Below are 18,366 nucleotides of genomic sequence, written 5' to 3' on the forward strand. Positions count from 1 at the left end.
GGTAGTGTATAGAAACCTACGCATGGCAAAACGTTTCTGCCAAAATCACCTAAATTCTACGTGTTATTTACATTTTACAAACCGAGTCAGATTTCTGTCTAAAACAAACACGTCAAAGTGTATCATCTGGATTCATAATTCACCTTTTAAACCCTTTGGCAGTTTGGGTCCCACCATGTCTAAGTGGTACGGCCCCATCCCTACGTAGGATGACGAGGCAAAGTTACTGCTGGTGAAGGCTTGTGTTCCGGCTGCCATGTCACTGTGAGGTTTTCTGCCCGAGAAGTCAGCTGCTACAGACGACATTTGTGCCACCATGCTGCGGATAGCTGTGCAGGAGGGAAGGATGGTTCAGGCAGCCGTACGGGGGCTGGCTCGGGCCGAGTCTACTTCCGCCCCGCAGCCGGACCCACCACGGGACGCTCCGGCCCTCGGCCTGCCGCCCACCATCCAGGGCTTACAGCGGCCCAACCGCACAGTGCGGCCTCGCCAGGCCAGGGCCGTGCTCCGGGCGGCGGTACACGCGGCCCAGGCCGGGCCCGGGGGCGGGAACGTGCAGGGGGTGCAGGCGGGCCAGGAGGCCGGCTCCAGGGCTGTACACACACAGGTAGGTGCTGTGGAGTACTGTAACATATGGCGTGTCTGCTGTGCGGGTGTGAGTGTGTGTTTTTGTTTGAGAACGTGCACAGGGTCTGCCTACCTCAGAGTCAGAGACTGACCCGTCCCTTCAGAATTCCCAGCTGCTGGAGTGTGGCGGAAGCTGTGTGTGTGTGTGTGCATGCACATGTGCTGTGAGTGTGTGTGTGCTGTGAGTGTGTGTGTGTGCTGTGAGTGTGTGTGTGCGTGCATGTACATGTGCTGTGTGTGTGTGTGCTAGCCGCGGGCGACTGTAGGTCTATTTATCACGGGAGCATAGCGATAAATAGACCTACAGTCGCCCGCGGCTATGTGTGTGCATGTGCTGTGAGTGTGTGTGTGTGTGTATGCACATGTGCTGTGTGTTAGTGTGTGTATGTGCTGTGTGTGCGTGCATACGTGTGTGCTGTGAGTGTGAGTGTTTTGATGTGATGTCTAACCCCTGTAACTCGTCCCTTCCAGCCGCTGGAGTGTGGCGTGAGCTGCCAGGGTCCGCAGGGCGACGGCTGCAGCTACTCCGCCCTGCAGTTCAGCAACATGTTCACTCCTGTCAGCAACAGCAGCTGTCAGGGGGTACAGCAGGCCTACAGGCACAGCACAGGTGAGCACAGCTGTACACAATAACACACTCAGCAACAGCAGCTGTCGGGGTACAGCAAGCCTACAGGCACAGCACAGGTGAGTACAGCTGTACACAATAACACACTCAGCAACAGCAGCTGTCGGGGTACAGCAAGCCTACAGGCACAGCACAGGTGAGTACAGCTGTACACAATAACACACTCAGCAACAGCAGCTGTCAGGGGGTACAGCAGGCCTACAGGCACAGCACAGGTGAGTACAGCAGGCCTACAGGCACAGCACAGGTGAGCACAGCTGTACACAATAACACACTCAGCAACAGCAGCTGTCAGGGGGTACAGCAGGCCTACAGGCACAGCACAGGTGAGTACAGCTGTACACAATAACACTGTCAGCAACAGCAGCTGTCAGGGGGTACAGCAGGCCTACAGGCACAGCACAGGTGAGTACAGCAGGCCTACAGGCACAGCACAGGTGGGTACAGCAGGCCTACAGGCACAGCACAGGTGAGCACAGCTGTACACAATAACACACTCAGCAACAGCAGCTGTCAGGGGGTACAGCAGGCCTACAGGCACAGCACAGGTGAGTACAGCTGTACACAAAAACACTCAGCAACAGCAGCTGTCAGGGGGTACAGCAGGCCTACAGGCACAGCACAGGTGAGTACAGCTATACACAATAACACTGTCAGCAACAGCAGCTGTCAGGGTATAGCACAGGTGAGCACAGCTGTACACAGTCCATACCAACACACACCATCATCAGGTAAATAAGCCAGTACAGCATTAAACACACAGCTATTGATGCAGCTGTGTTTTTTTACACCTTGTAATTAAGTGTCTCCTTACTGATTCAGGTGTGTTTTTGTCTCCTGTTGATGCAGGTGTGTTGAGTGGAGACCCGTTCAGTCCCCAGCGTCGCAGTTTCCACTCTGTTGCCAGGCGACGCGGCAGCCCTGCTCCTGTCCACCTTCTCACGTCTCCAGCAGAGCTGACCAGCATCACGAGCCCGACAGGCTGTGCAGAGCTGGGCAGGACAGCCAGCGGGACAGTGCTGGGCAGGACCGGTAGTAGGACAGCCAGCGGGAAGGTGCTGAGCAGGACAGCCAGCGGGACCCTGCTGGACACAGGTACCCTGTCTCTGCACTGCTTCAGCTTTCCTCGCCACCTCTGTACATCCGCCCCTGATAACCAGGCAGGGAAACCCCACAGGCACCTCTGCACCTCCGCCCCTGCTGGACAGACCGGGAAGCCCCCCAGCCAGCGGGAGCGGCTCCAGCGAGCTATTCGAGACTACGGAGGGACGGTCGTCGTGTTTCACGTTGGGATCTCCCTGCTGTCCCTGGGCGGCTTCTACCTCGCCGTGTCCAGGTGACTGCACTTCCACTTCTTCAGAACCCCCCGCAGGTCGAGATGGTTCCTTCCCACCTCCCCCCTCAGTTAGAGATGGTTCCTTCCCAACTCCCCCCTCAGATAGAGATGGTTCCTTCCCACCTCCCCCCTCAGTTAGAGATGGTTCCTTCCCACCTCCCCCTCAGGTCGAGATGGTTCCTTCCCACCTCCCCCCTCAGATAGAGATGGTTCCTTCCCACCTCCCCCCTCAGTTAGAGATGGTTCCTTCCCACCTCCCCCCTCGGATAGAGATGGTTCCTTCCCACCTCCCCCCGCAGGTCGAGATGGTTCCTTCCCACCTCCCCCCTCAGATAGAGATGGTTCCTTCCCACCTCCCCCGCAGTTAGAGATGGTTCCTTCCCAATTCCCCCCTCAGTTAGAGATGGTTCCTTCCCACCTGCAGTCGCCTCACACCTGATAGTATTGGGTTACCCCCTAGCTACCCTGCTACTGGTCTCTCCCACCTCTCCTGTAATGTTGGCAATACTGAAATATCACCAAGTGGTCCATGTGTGTGTGAATTGTGAATCTGCTGGTCGTCTGTGCCTGACTGCCATCTGAGCTGCAGGATCCTTTCTGCCATTTCTTGCCTCCTGACAAAATATACAATCATTATGTACTCATTTATTCGTTCAGTCATAACACTAGTTAGTATTGTAGTATTGTAGATGCTCATCCGTCGTTGCGACGGGAGAAACATGGTAATATATGATCTATGTAAACACTGGAAAAGTTTCTTCCTTCAGTAAGGTATATTGATGTTTTATATAAGTTTGAACTTGCACATTTTTGGTATATGTTCAAACTATTGCAATCTAACACTGTAACTAAGTGTAAGTTGTGGCTTTGTGTTCTGCAGTGGGATAGACATGGTCGCCTTGCTGCACAAGATCGGGGTGGGGAAGACCATCGCAGAGTCAGGTATAGCGACAGGAGCAAGCACCTTCGTCATCGCCTACGCTGTCCACAAAGTCTTCGCACCTGTCCGCATCGGCATCACGCTCACCTGCGTGCCTTTTGTAGTTCGTTACCTGCGCAACGTGGGGCTGCTCAGATGAGCTGCTGTATCATAGATGTACAGAGACTTGTAATTAGGATCAACTCTAATCTGGGACAGTGTTGTAAACATTCCCTGTGCATATTGGAACTAGAAGTGCTGTACAGAATGGGGACTTGTGTAAAACTTGTGGCTACACGTTTCCTGTGCAGAACAGTAATCGTTGGAAACTTAAACTTTTCTGAGAAATCAGTGATGCTGAAGCATTTGTCTTTTGCAATGAATTATCAGACTTATGAAGCTCGATAGCAAATACTGGAAGCTGATTTTTATGTATGCCTCAACCCTTTACATGTATGTATGTATGTTTACAGGAAAGAAAAGTGTTCAGTGTAAATTTAGCTGTTCTCAGTAGCAACATGAGAATTATGATTTCAGAGGTTTTCTTCTGTCGCACAGGAAGAAAGCTGCTTTAAGTTAAACCAAAAGGGTTCCAAACTTCAGAATACTTTAACATGCTAAAATACATGTACTTAACTACAAAACTTAATGGATAAGTTTGGAAATGACTAGACAGTTGATTTAGCATCTGCTGTGTTTTGTCAGTGATCTATGATGTAGTTGATTATCAATATGTGCTTTATATGTAACAGCAGTTGTGAAAAGCTTTTTTTCTGAAATATTTTCGCATGTATCAGAAGACAAGCCCCAGACCTGTATGTACCTGAGGAGATGTTTGAGGTCTGGTGGTTAGTTTTGCTGAGTCATGGTAGAGTGTGTACAGCATCAATCTCTGTATTCTGCGTCTACAGTGTATATATAACGTTATGCAGGGCTAGAAATGTGCTGGGAGCCTGGCCTTGAAAATTAGGTCCACATAAAAGATTTTGAGTGCAAAGCACAAGGTATACTCGAATGTCAGTAAAGTCTAATTACAAAACCTTATTCTGTTACTGCCTCACAGAGATTGAATCTGACCTACCTTTAAACAGTAATACAACAATTTGTTTAGTATTATCCTGACACAAGAATATGCTGTATACTATTGTAGAATTAGATGTTTATTCATGCAACCCTACACAACTATCTAGATGCACCCACTGTCAAACATCAGCAGTCATTGCCCATGTTGCACACTGAATAAAGTCAAAACAGGTGCACAGCCCATAACGTGACCCCCAGTATGTCTGCCCTGCTACAGAATGTTCCAGTAGCTGTTATCATACGCAGTTTTGTCAACCTCGCCCCATTCTGCAAACATCCTGGGTTAATCATTATTACTTAATGTGTAATTCTCACCGCTGCTTCCCACGTTCCCACTTCTGTTGTGATTGCATCAGCCATGTCAAAGGTCATCCGCCTGACCTTTGCAGGTTCCAAGGCTTTGTGTTGGCAGAAATTTCCAGAATGCACTTGACCCTGAGGGTGCCTTGATATATTTCTGAGGATGTTTGCAGCCATTCTTATGTCGCACCAATGAAAGGAAGGAGATGGAAGGTGTAACTTCAGATATTTTATTGTTGATAGAATAACTCATGGATAAGGGAGGGGCATGTACAGTACAGACGTTACCTGTTTGTCTCCAAGCCAAATCCTTGGGGGCCAAAAAATATTCAGCTGGCCCAACAATATCCTCAAAGATGAAGTACATGTAACGTTACTTGGTATCAATCAGTTAACCAACCTGTAGTTGGTCTAATCTTGGAATACAATGTGACATAACAGTTACAGCTAGGGTTGGGTACCGGTACAGAAAATTCAGGTCCAGGTCCGGTTCAGGTCCAAAGGATCAGGTCCAGGTCCGGACCTGAACCTGGACCTGATTCAGTATGACTCATACCAACGGTCCATTTCACTACAAAGAAATCTGTTTAGTTGAGTATTAGACTTACACTGGCGTCTTAAAATCCTACAACGCTAACTGCACCTGTACGATTGACTGTAAAACTCGGTAGAAATGACTATAAACTCTACTCTACTTCACTCTTGTTACTAGTATTTTCTTCCACCTGCAAGCGCCAAAACGTGTGAATGACTGATCAAATAATATGTTAATTTTCTAATCGGTCCAACATCCGGTCCACCTAATTTTTTCAGGTCCGGTTTTTCTGGACCGGTCCAACAAGAGAAGCCGGTTTTGTACCGGTACGCTGTACCGATACCCAGCCCTAGTTACAGCCAAATTATCTGGTGCCATTAACTGCGACCTTAGCAGGCTAAAGGTTAACCAGGCCATAGCTTGGTGCACCAACAGCAATAAAGAATAAATGACAGAATGTTTGTGTCATGACTGGTTCCTGCTTTGGTTTAAGCAAGATTTGTGTCTTTTCTCTGAAGTTTATGGTGAAGTTGTCCTCAGAAGACTGCTGGGACCCTTAGTACATTGTTTTGTAGCTGAAAAATACATGCAAGACCATGCAAGAGGTGGGATTTAACTGCTGGACACACTGCCCAAAGGTCCTTGGACTATCCAACGATATGCCTTCAAGCTGCAATGTCAAACTTGAGACTCATGACGTCTATTAGTAAATTGTTATTTGTCATGGCTGATGATGATGGATAGATGACAACAACAGCAAACCTTTATGACGATGCCTTTTTTTAAATAATAGGTCACCCAAACATTTTCAAGTCCTTGTTAGGGATTAGAGAGTAACTTAACTAAACACGCCAAAAATAGTTACTCAAGCAACTGGATATGGTTGCTTGAGTAACTATTTTTGGCGTATCTTATTACCTGGATGTCTAACCTACATCGACGTAACTTAACTAAACGTTTGGGACTCTGTTGACAGTATATAAATTAATATTAATACTACTGTAAACCAGATGACTTCATTCCGAAGATACAGTAGTATCCAACATTAACACTAATATACTAATATACTAGCTGTTAGTAGTACAACAGCGACGTCTAGCGATATATCTATAAAGCTCCCTGACTTTGGGTGTTTTAGGCGTCTGCCATTCCATATAGAGGGGGGCATATAGAATAAGGAATAAAAATCTTCTAGTTGAAAACTTTGTTAACAACACTTTGAAAGTCTTTGTTAGCTTTTAGTGTACTTAACATTAAATTCATGTTATTATTATAGTTTTGAATTGGTATATTCCATACTTTCTTTCCATGTTTGTAACTTTTCATACCTCCCGCGACCAGTTTGGTATAACCTAAAATCATCCAATCATAGCTGCGCAAGAAAAACAAATCTGACCAATCGTGTATCGCCAACGGCGCGCAGTTGACCAATCAGCGTTAAGGCACTTGTTTTCAAATTTAAACCCAGTAGGCGCCATATTGGATCGCCCTTATAGCCAGGGAAGGAGGACAACAAAGATACTTGCCGCCGTTTTCGAGAAAATAATAATTTTTCCTTAACTCTGTCGTGAAAGTGGAGCTATTACACCCCAGGTAAGCGCTAAGTGGCTGTAGAATCTTCATTTGCGACTTTTCTGGTCTCTGCTGGCTCAGGAAAGTATAGCTTATGATTTCCCTCAATCTTTTGGTGTGACATGTTGAAGACCCTCGCCTAGTACTTAACTTAATTTTGGCAAGTCTTTTTCTAGACATTCTGTCTCGCATTTTACCCGACGATCCCATAAGATGTGGCAGTTATTATGCACATATAATTGCCTATTCTACGTTGAAGTGCATGTGTATCAGCTAATTCTATTCCCGCATAATTTATCGCGAAGTTTCTGGTTGTGACTGAGGCAGACCGCCTGTCGGCCATGTTTTTTGCCGTTGCACCGAGGTCACATAATTTTCTCTCCCACATTTTAGTCGTTGAATTCTAGTAGTTATAGCAGTTCTAGCGTAGTTCTAGTCAAAAATGCTTATTATTTGTTTCTTTCTATTTTCAATAGATTGCAAACAAATTTAGCAATTGTGAGATTGCGTGGCGCAAATTATTGGCAGCGCGTTGGGCTCAGGCCCAAGAAGTTCGAACCCTGCCATGCCACCGATCTTGAGCGTTGGGCCCTTGGTAAAGGCACTTTACACGACTTTCCCCACTTCACTTGAAAAATGAGTACCTGGCTTCGGTTAGGGCCGTCCCTCGGATAGGATATGGAGGTCTCGTTTTTTTTTCCATGCGGAGTTGCCTGAGCTATGACGACTGTTGCTGTACTACTTGGTACTACTTTTGCTTACAGTTACACTTACAGTACGGAAAATTCTTCCAAGGTCCTTACAATTTGAATAAAAACAACCACAAAAGTGGGTAAAAGTAGTAAACATAGAGCCAGAAAGTCCAACATTTGAGTCTGATGTTTTTCGTAATATTATTAATAACATCATGTTTCAACCTTGCTAAGTAAAGATGAATCAGTGCTCAAAGTACATTCTTTCTGTAATACAAGCAAATATTTTGTATGCATGAGTTATTTTTAACATGCAGAATGGCGCATTCAGAATGTTTTATCATTTATGTCAGGCCTCGAAATACTTTTTTCAGCCAGGTTGCGCAGGTGGCAACCTGAATCAAAAACCAACTTGCGCCATCAGCATTTCAGGTTGCGCCACTTCCAAGTTGTTACTTTCTCCGAATTAGCTACTTATCCATTATTTGTGAAAACAGTTCATTTCAAGACTGCAACAAAAATAATATCTCAATGAACCGTGAAAAAATCGCGACCTCCGTTGAACAGTGCCGCCCGTGCGCCCCTCCCCAGTATAGTCATCGCAACACTAGCTGTTGTTTTTCCCGCATTCCACCAACAGTATTGTCCCAAACAAGCAAAAAAAAAGCTCCAAAATAAGCCTATACATGTACTTATCAGCAAGGACGTTAGGCAGTCGATAAGTTTTCGTAAACATTGTCAAAGTTTCACGCTTTGCTGCGTGATTTTCCCCGCGAACACAGCGTTAGGACATCAGATATTCTACCAATAGCAGCGCCCAGGCGCGCTACGTCACACCAAAATGGCCAATGGAGTATGACTCTCGCGATTGGCGAGATATAAGTTAGTGCGAGATTGCACGAGAATTAAAATGGCAGCTCCATGGAGGCCGAAATCGGCAAATTTTGAAGTTTGAGCGAAGTTTCTGGAGGAAAATTAGGGCTTACCAAAGGCATACATCCCAAAAACAGGGCGTAGATTTTCTGATATTTTTTACTAAAGGGCCTGTTAATTAAGGATCGTTTTGTTTACCCAAAAAATCTAGTTGTGCGCGGCAAAACTTGACTTTCTGAACAACTTGCGCAGAGAAAACTACTTGCGCGGCAGGGGTGCACAAGTGGTTAATTCGAGCCCTGTATGTGCAAATCTCCCAAACCTCGAAGTTGCATCAGTTTCAGTTGCAAATTGCATGTTTATTACTTGTATTGTTTTACTAGTGTCCCAAATCTCCGGAGAGGACAGAAGGGAAGATATAATACAGCTGGATACCAGGCTAGACCTCAACTACCTGTCCATCCCTAAACGTGTAGTTATTGTAGAAGGTTATACAGTAGAAGTCGCTTATTAGGGAAGGCCATTTGCCAGCTAAATTTTCCCGACTAACCGGCGTTCCCGATTAAAAGATGTTGCTCGAAATGACCCGAGTGGGTATGGGGGAGGGGGGCATCGGTGAACGCATCGCACGCATTGACACAAAGAATACAACACAATCATTTCTACCACAAATAATCAAGTCCATAATTTCATTAAACTCCACAAATATACTTATTAGCCACTTTCAGCGGCAAATTTATCTTTTATCGGTAATTGTGATATTGTTATCACATTTTAGTGTCGAAGAACGAATCGCGATGCATCAAAAGATCTGTTACGTTTCGTCTATAGTATCGGCTTGAAGAAAACAAAGAAATTAACACTGCTAAAACACGTTTAGCTACCGAAAAAACGAGGTACATATGCAAACGTATTCTAAATTTGCCAAATGAACAATTGTTTTGATTAATAGAGGACTGATCAAGGGTACAGTGCACGCGCTTACTACGTAAGATTTGTCGACATGTGATACACAGACGAAAAACATCGCTACGTTGTAGGACGAAAACGCTCTTGGTTTTCAGACAAACTTTATGTACTAGGCGAAAATACTCATGACTAACGCATAAATAAACTGTTAATCTTCATATCTACAAATTTTCCAGTTACGATGTCCACAGATTACACTGAAATTTTGCCACAGTCGACAGCGTCATTTTCAAAACATTTCCATCACGAAAACAAAGATGGCGGACGCGGCGTCATGTGTAGTATCCCATGATTCCCTGCGGCAACCGCCGGGCCGCGCGCTAGCGACGTAAATTGAATAGAAATCGCGGCCTTTTCGGACTCAAAACAGGCAGTTTTGATACTTTTGGCGATCTGATATGTTTATACGGGAAAATTTTGGTTCATTCCTGCTGATTCTGGTGATTTGTTTGGCATATTTCGGGGTTAACATGCGTTGTAACTTGAATTTTTTTCCCGATTAGCCGATTTGGGCTTTGCAAATATGGGGTGCTGTAAACAATAGCGCCAATGGGAAATGGTTTTGGATTTCAGAATTCTTTGCAACTAACCGATTTTTGCGACTAAGCGTATTGCAAATAGCTGGCTTCCACTGTATTGATAATCAATGTATAACATTACAGGTATCCCCAAGTTTGCAGACCAACTGTGAAGTCTTGCACCAGAGCACTGTGCAATTTTGGAGGTTCTGTGTGACCCAGTGAGACAGCCAAGATGGTAAGGGTGCCCAACTGTTACTCCCTACGTTCTGTAGTTAATGACTGAGTAATGTACCCAGGTAGAAGTATCCAGCCAGTACAGTCAAACCTGTCTATAGCGGCCACTCAAGCCAAGGGACTGGTCAAAATTGGCCACTATAGAGAGGTGGCCACTATGCTGACTAATGACCACACGCAATAAGTTACACATGGTTTTACTAACTTTTAGTACCCATTGATCTTTATTCACATAATACAGTACTGTACATGTACATGTACTGCAATGATTGTTACACTATATGTATCAAGAAAACATAAAGGCTAAATAAAAGTTTTAAATGGGAACTATATGCCTCCAGCTGTCTTACCGCTGTATGGCCGAATGCATGCCAGACCGTAGATCAGCGGTCCGCGTGGCCGTAATCGGCAGTGTTTCTGTGTCTGCGGGACTGGAAATCGTGTGGCCGTGGCCGTGTTGGACGGGTGGCCGCTAAGCCTATTTCTTAACCATTACGAATCCAGGGGACTGACAAAAAGTGGCCACTATGGCCAGGTGGCTGCTAATACAGGTTTGACTGTATTTGATGCTGTGGAGTTATGCTGACACGGGTGGGCAGCGTCCAAGCTCGTCCAAGTTGCTCTTAGCTCTACCTCAGCTTGTAGTTTGACAGCATGTTGAATTTCTATGTGTCTTTTTCAGATTAAGAATCCGATGGCACTGCTGGAGAAAGAGAACAAGGAGGCTCCCAACGTTCGGGTCAGTTTTAAACAAGATACACAAAGATTTAAGTTAGAGCATATGGAGAGGATTGGAAAACCTAAGTATTTTTTGTGGTGTGTTTAGATCCTGTTCATGGTTGAGTTGTAAATGTTCCTGTCAGCAGGGTAAGCCCTTTGCAATAATAATAGCCACAGGTTAGTTGGGCAGCCCTGGCTGTGCTGAACAGCCAAGCTAATAAATAAATAGATGTTGTTGTTGTTGTTTAGATCATGGTGAAAGGGAAGGCAGACACCACCCAGGGTGCCCAGCGCGTTCTGAAGGCCCAGCCGTCCAACAGCAGCACCGGGCAGAAACCTGCAGCACAGCAGCCCGCCAGCAGGGCAGACATGGAGAGGTGAGTTGTGTAGAGTTAGGGCAAACATCCAGTGGATAACAACTGCTGTTTGCATCAGCTGTGTTTAGTCTTTGTAGACTACAGTAACTTCTAAGAGCTGAGGCAATAATTGAATCTGGCTTCTTTGTATGTGTGTGTGTGTGTGTGTGTGTGTCTGATGTATGCGTGTGTGTGTGAGATGTGTGTACGTGTGTGTGAGATGTGTGCACGTGTGTGTGAGATGTGTGTACATGTGTGTGAGAGATGTGTGTACTGTGTAAGATGTGTGTACTGTGTGAGATGTGTGTACGTGTGTGAGATGTGTATGTTTGTGATGTGTGTACATGTGTGAGATGTGTGCACGTGTGTATGAGATGTGTGTACTGTGTAAGATGTGTGTGCTGCGTGAGATTTGTGTACTGTGTGAGATATGTGTACATGTGTGTGTGAGATGTGTGTACGTGTGTGTGAGATGTGTGTAGCTGGATGTATACTCATGTGTATACACACGTTGCTTCTGTCTCTACAAACAAACTGAAGATGTTTTTTGTTGCAATGATGATGTTTACTAGGAGAATGAAGAGTTGGAAGCTGGAAGATTTTGACATCGGCCGGCCGCTGGGCAAGGGCAAGTTCGGGAACGTTTATCTGGCGAGAGAGAAAAACTCCAAGTTCATCGTAGCACTGAAGGTCAGCCTGTTTCTGTTGGTGGTGTTACTGTGGGTACATGTAGGTTTGTGGACACGTAGGTTTGTAGGTTTATGCTTGTCAAAAATAGCCAGTAGGGGAGTATCCCCCGGTACAATGAACCTGTAAATACTGTACATATTGTCTATTTTCTCTGTCAAGAACTCTTCGGTGAGTTGAACTGGTTCCAAACATGTGATGCTGAAAACAGGCATGTCCTTGGCTCTTACATGTCCAAAGCTGCAGAGTGAGTTTAGACTTACTGAGGGATGTTTTCTTCTGCAGGTTCTGTTCAAGTCTCAGCTGATGAAGGCAGGTGTCGAACACCAGCTGCGGCGGGAGATCGAGATCCAGTCTCACCTCAGGTGAGAACTTTCACTTTTATTGGTAAAGCTTTAACTAAACACACCTCCTGTGAAACACATGGTTATGGTTCACTGAATATACATATATGGCTGAACCTCAGTGATTTTATCGTTGTGTAAAGCAGTAACTTTAACCTGTTGTGGCACGTTTTATCTTGTGTTGTACGAGGCAGTAACTAACCTGTCACTTTTCCCCCAGACACCCCCACATCCTGCGGCTGTACGGTTATTTCTACGACGACACGCGGGTTTACCTGATCCTGGAGTACGCCCCGCGCGGCGAGCTGTACAAGGAACTACAGAAGCAAGTCCGCTTCGACGAGAGAAGATCTGCCACGGTAGTTTTGGCCACGGCTTCTTTCTGTTTTAAGTTTTATAATTCTCCTTGTATAAGGCCAGCTGTATAAGGCTCATTCCTCCTCTGAACATGCCTTGATGCAGTAATGTTCACCCTTCAGGGCTCGTGACTGCGACTAGATTTGGTCGCATAGCGCCTAAATTTTTAGGAAAGCGACTAGAATAGAAATCTTGGTCGCACGGTGCGACTATAAAAATACAAGCAAAAATGTATGCCTGCGCATATGTAATGGTTGCAGAACCTTGGCAGAACCAAGGAGGTTAAAACCTCAAAGCCGACTCTGAAGAATACAAAGCTTTACGTCTACTGGTTGCCTGAACCCGCCCCGCTGGCTTTAATTTAAATATTACAGTCGGAAAAACAAGGCCCGCCCCATCCCTGCTAGCACCTGCCACTTGCTATGGCTGTTCCAAACAAATTGCAGCAAATTACCCCCTATTTCTGGTTTGTTGTGTAACCGGAGACACTCTTGGAACAATTAAAATCTTTCAGTTTTAAGCCTTCACAAGCATGGCTTTGTTGAAAAGATTAATAGAATTGTCCTCTATCCACAATTTCACTTGTTCTAATTCAATTTAACTCCGTAAAAAAACTGCAATTTATTTGAGGGACACTTCAGGAATATATCGTCCACACCTTCTGAAATACATCTTCTGAAATACATCGGTAAATATGCTAAATGTAACAGCCGGCTGTTCCAAAAAATGTGCATCAGAAACTGTAGCCAATCCCCCAGTTTCTGGCCGCTGGCCCTTTGTTGTGAAACTTGAGACACCCTTGGAACAATTAAAATCTTTCAGTTTTAAGCCTTCACAAGCATGGCAAGAATATTAGAATTGTCCTCTCCCACAATTTCACTTGTTCTAATTCAATTTAACTCCGTAAAAAAACTGCAATTTATTGGAGGAACCTATATCGTCCACACCTTCTGTAAACATGGGTAAAGATGCTAAATGTAACAGCCAGGCCACCCCCTTTGAAGGTTCCTGGAAGGTTCACAGGCATCTCAAATTTCATAGGCACACAGGCTGCATGGGTCTCTCAAAGCAAAGAAGGAGGGGGCGTGGCTATGTTTCTAGCACTACTAGATCAGCTCACTAGATGCTTTAGGGGAAACTTTTTTTTATTATGTCACATCTTGGCAACTGTTTTGATAATTGACATGGCCAGTTTACAATTTTACCTATCTAAATAATATATTTCAGTGTTTCAAATGCAAAACTTTTTTTTTTCTCAGTTGAAAAGCGCTGTTTTCCTTACTTTATCAAAGTTAACTATTGTGAACACACCCGGGTCTGGCCTGCCCCTTCCATCCTCCCCGCTAACAAATTTGCATACTACTATGGGAGGTGAATGACCCGCCGTGCGTGCGTCACTGGAGCAGCCAAACAGGGGGCTATTTTCTGTTGACTTTAATGCCGTATTTTACGTAAAATACCAGGACTCTAACTTATGTAATTTTGTTATTTTCTTACATAATAACTATATGAAAGTAGCCTTTGCAAAATTGTATTCTAGAAGGTGATTATCGCTTGCATTCCGCTTGTTTTGTTGGTCGCCGGGAAAACACTATCTACAAATGTTGTACATGTAAATTGTTGCGTTTTCCGACTCATATTTTTTTCCATCAACATTTATTTTATCTAATATCAACAATTTGACGAGGTCAAATTCTTTTTTTAACAGAATTGTGTCTTTGTCTTTTGCATTGTACACGGATACTTTATTCCAGGTTAATAAGAGCATAGATCAATAAGAGTACTGAGTAATACTTGGTATGGCAAAAAGACTTTTGCTTGTGCTCCCAACCTTTTATAGTAGTGCGCCTAGATTCTAGCTGATGCGACCAAGTTTTAGGAGTTAGGAGCACAGCGCTCCTAGGTCAAAAAGTTAGTCTGGAGCCCTGCCCTTCCAGTACATTGCCCAGCTAACTACTGCCCGCCTCCCAACAGTACATAGCCCAGCTGGCAGATGCGCTGAAGTACTGCCACTCTAAGAAAGTGATCCACCGAGACATCAAGCCGGAGAACCTGCTGCTGGGCCTGAAAGGAGACCTGAAGATTGCAGACTTCGGCTGGTCGGTCCACGCGCCCTCCTCAAGGTGAGGGAAGAACAGTTGAAGTTGTGTTGTGATCTTGTAACCTTTTTTTAACTGTTGGTTTTCTCACTGAACAGTATCCAGGATTGTAACTGGAAATACATTTAAGTTCGGGGGGATTTAATTTTGCGGTTGTTTTAACTTCGCGGTAGCACCATGCACTGTAGTCTCTTACTGCCATGGGAAAATATTCGCGGTGGTTTTAAGTTTGCGGTGCAGCAGCCACCGTGAAAACCGCGAACATTAAACCACCGGGAAAGTTTCTGCATTTACAGTACCTAAGGCAACACTGTTAGCTTGACATCAATCCCGTTGTATTTCCAGTTTGCAACGGTATGGATTGGAGTAGAGTTAGAATAAGATACATTCTAGTAAGTGGTTTGAATGTATAAAACTCCGTGGTTTGAGGTGAATGTGTGTTTTGTGTGTGTATGTTTGTTTTGTGTGTGAAACTGTGTTCCCTCCCCCCAGACGCGCCACGCTGTGCGGAACGCTGGACTACCTCCCTCCGGAGATGATCGAAGGGAAGATGCACGATGAGAAAGTGGACCTGTGGAGTCTGGGCGTGCTCTGCTACGAGTTCCTGGTGGGCAAGCCGCCCTTCGAGGCCGAGGGCCACAGCGAAACCTACAGACGGATATCAAAGGTACCAAATCTCTGATGGCCAGGAGAAAGCTGTGTCGCGGTAGCTGTGTACACATTAGGCTGTTTATAGAATCTGCACCCTGCAGTTTTCTGTCTCAACACTTACTTTTTTGTGCAAACTGTAAAGAGATGGTTTTTCAGGGGTTTCCCTTATCTGTGATTGAATACATACGGTCATGACAATAGCTGTCAGTGATCATTAAATCCCACATACATAAGTAGATAAGATCAAGCAAACGGAAAAAAAAGCAAGCTATCATAGATACATAGGAAAAAAAGGGTTTCAACCAACGAACTGACTGATTATAAACTAGTCATTGCAGCCTCGAACACCTCATGCTGTAACAATGCGACTTTGTTGAGGTAAAACGAGTGCATTACCCATGGTGCAGTAGGTCATTACCCATGGTGCAGTTGGTGATTACCCATGGTGCAGTTGGTGATTACCCATGGTGCAGTTAGTCATTACCCATGGTGCTTTGTTCCCCAGGTTGACCTGAGATTTCCGCCCCACGTGACCTCTGGAGCACGAGATTTGATATCAAAGGTACGGTCATAATTAGCTAATTAGTAACTCGTCATAAAACATTAACCTTATTATCAACCCTGGAACCTTGTATCAAAGGTGGTACCGTGCAATCATCAGTAACTATTCAGTGTGTCATGGATGTAGCTATAACCCTAGAGTAGGACATTTGGCTGCTAAAAATGAAGTTCTGAAGATACAGGTCTCACAATAGTCATCACATTTTAAATGATAGTATATCACATTTTAGACAATAATAATCTACACTATTTTAAAGTCAGACCCAGTGCCAGCATTTATTTGTGCTGACAAAACGTTGAATATGACTGGAAGTCTGAGCTGCATGTTGTTGTTTTTGTTTACATCTCCTGCGACATAAGCTGACCGTTTGTTTGTTTACAGCTGCTGCGCCACAACCCGATGCTGCGGCTGCCACTGGACAGCGTTCTCAGCCACCCATGGATAAAGGACAACGCAGCCACGCAGGCCGAGTCCACACCCGCACACCCCACACACGCCTCCCACACCAAGTCATGATGCCCCGCACACAACACACACAAACCCGCACACAATCCCGCACACACACCACACACAAACCCGCACACACCACACACAAACCCGCACACACCACACGTACACACACAGGCCAAGTCATGATGCCCAGTTTGACTGCTTGTTCTTTTGTGTCTTCAAAAGTGACACACTGGTGACTGATAAAACTGTACCGAACTACAGCATTAGCATAAACAGCCATGTATGCAGAATTAGCATCCCTGTTATGGAAACTCTAAAGAAATCATGGGTTCACCAGGATAACTGAGCATCGGGGACTTTTCCTACAACACTGTAAATTAAATGATGTAGATTCTGTGGTTTATGACTAGAGTAGACTTGAGGATATTGTAATTTGTAGGGGGAGCATTTGGGGTACTGCTGCACTGTGGGTAATTAGCACCTTATGTACAAATTAATCAATAGAAAAGATAACATATCTGTAATAAAAACTGTACAGTTCAAAAGGAAGGAATGGGTGATACTTGTGTACCGGTCTGAGACTAAACAGATCTCACTGGCATGTTGCCATGGCAGCACACGACTGTTCTGCTGTCAGCTGTCTCCTTCGGTTTGATTGGCGCTCCTGAAGTCCAGCCCTTGTGGAAGTCTGCTCAACCTTGTACTAGGGTCCGTGATCATCAGAAGATATGTTAGATAGAATGAGCTGTTTATATGTGACGCAAGAAAATATTTGCTTTGACCATTTTATTGATTTCTATGTTAGTCATTTTCTTTTACATTCCTGTCATAGGTTTCTTACCATTATGTATCAATGAGAATAAAGATATCACATTTTACTTTGGCAGTCCTGTGTGGGTATATTGTAGACCAGGCCATGTTTCCTGTACAGCATGGTCCAGAGCTGCGGGTAGGAAACATCCTGTACAGTTTGATCTCCAGGATATGCATCATAGACAGGCGGTTAGGCATTGATCATGTGACTATATGGGTGACTCCCAGCGTTAATTTTTGTATTTTGGCTGTTTCCAAAAATAAAACGGTACGCTGGACTGAATCCAGACTTGCAAAAACGTTCCAGACTTGTAAAAAAAANAATCATCCTCCTAACGCCCGGTCCCCAACGGCATTACCTTATGGGGCCCTGCTATCCCATGCCCTATCAGTGGCTATTATGATTGTCGCCACAAACAAGCTGTCAACCAATCAGAGAATAGGCCTTTCTTGGGCTTGTTGTTGCAAGCTGTCTCGCAAAGGCCGCTGGGAACCCTCGCGAAGCTCAGTCATACAGTTGATGCATACAGGAACACTTTTCCAATGTGATTCCTATGCATGTCTGAGGGAAACAGAAGGGAAAGCCAATGGAATCATAGCTAATTTCCGTGACCAACTGCTCCACCCACAGAAACACAAGGCCCTGCCAGCCTGCTGTCAGCTAGATACAGGATGCCCCCTGTGGCCCAGGAGTGCCTCCTTGTTTGTTTAAGTAACTCCTGCCAAATGAACCATATAATTGGGGGAACACAGAGCTTCACACATGGCAGTTGTTAGTGACAAATTTGGGTCACTAAGGCTCAGATGGGGAGGAACAAGCTGCATGTGGTATATCCTGAGAAGATTGTACTAAAGGAGTGGCTGCTGAGTTTGATAAAACCTCCTTGGATAGACTCTGTCTTCCAAAGATAGTGACAAACTTGTATACAGTATATAAAGCCTGACTAAAATCGCGCTCCTAGCGGCCGGCCCTACAATATTAACCCCAGCCAGTGAGAGATTGTGTAAACACAAGCTAACAGTTTATAGTACTAC

The 18,366-nt window shown here is 45.0% G+C and overlaps 2 protein-coding genes across 2 annotated transcripts; both read left to right on the forward strand.

Moving 5' to 3' along the window:
• Positions 1–176: 176 nt before the first annotated feature.
• Positions 177–5,102, forward strand: LOC118417707. The gene is made up of 4 exons (XM_035823376.1): positions 177–607; positions 1,099–1,237; positions 2,105–2,591; positions 3,472–5,102. The coding sequence occupies exons 1-4, from the start codon at positions 317–319 to the stop codon at positions 3,668–3,670; spliced, it is 1,116 nt and encodes a 371-aa protein (XP_035679269.1). The 5' UTR covers positions 177–316; the 3' UTR covers positions 3,671–5,102.
• A 1,733-nt stretch (positions 5,103–6,835) lies between these two features.
• Positions 6,836–17,396, forward strand: LOC118417372 (aurora kinase B-like). Its single transcript, XM_035822926.1, has 11 exons — positions 6,836–7,021; positions 10,197–10,290; positions 10,972–11,028; positions 11,259–11,386; positions 11,938–12,055; positions 12,338–12,417; positions 12,617–12,755; positions 14,728–14,876; positions 15,345–15,519; positions 16,009–16,065; positions 16,447–17,396. The coding sequence occupies exons 2-11, from the start codon at positions 10,288–10,290 to the stop codon at positions 16,579–16,581; spliced, it is 1,041 nt and encodes a 346-aa protein (XP_035678819.1). The 5' UTR covers positions 6,836–7,021; positions 10,197–10,287; the 3' UTR covers positions 16,582–17,396.
• Positions 17,397–18,366: the final 970 nt, after the last annotated feature.

The sequence above is a fragment of the Branchiostoma floridae genome, chromosome 6, assembly GCF_000003815.2.
Source record: "Branchiostoma floridae strain S238N-H82 chromosome 6, Bfl_VNyyK, whole genome shotgun sequence".
Classification (NCBI taxonomy): Eukaryota; Metazoa; Chordata; class Leptocardii; order Amphioxiformes; family Branchiostomatidae; genus Branchiostoma; species Branchiostoma floridae.

Bases quoted from the DNA above. Each gene is read 5' to 3' on its own strand.
- LOC118417707 (XM_035823376.1), top strand. From the start codon at position 317: ATGCTGCGGATAGCTGTGCAGGAGGGAAGGATGGTTCAGGCAGCCGTA. The intron at 608-1,098 runs GTAGGTGCTGTG...CGTCCCTTCCAG, and splicing joins CCAGGGCTGTACACACACAG to CCGCTGGAGTGTGGCGTGAG. The intron at 1,238-2,104 runs GTGAGCACAGCT...CTGTTGATGCAG, and splicing joins GGCCTACAGGCACAGCACAG to GTGTGTTGAGTGGAGACCCG.
- LOC118417372 (XM_035822926.1), top strand. The intron at 11,029-11,258 runs GTCAGTTTTAAA...GTTGTTGTTTAG, and splicing joins AGGAGGCTCCCAACGTTCGG to ATCATGGTGAAAGGGAAGGC. The intron at 12,056-12,337 runs GTCAGCCTGTTT...TTTCTTCTGCAG, and splicing joins AGTTCATCGTAGCACTGAAG to GTTCTGTTCAAGTCTCAGCT.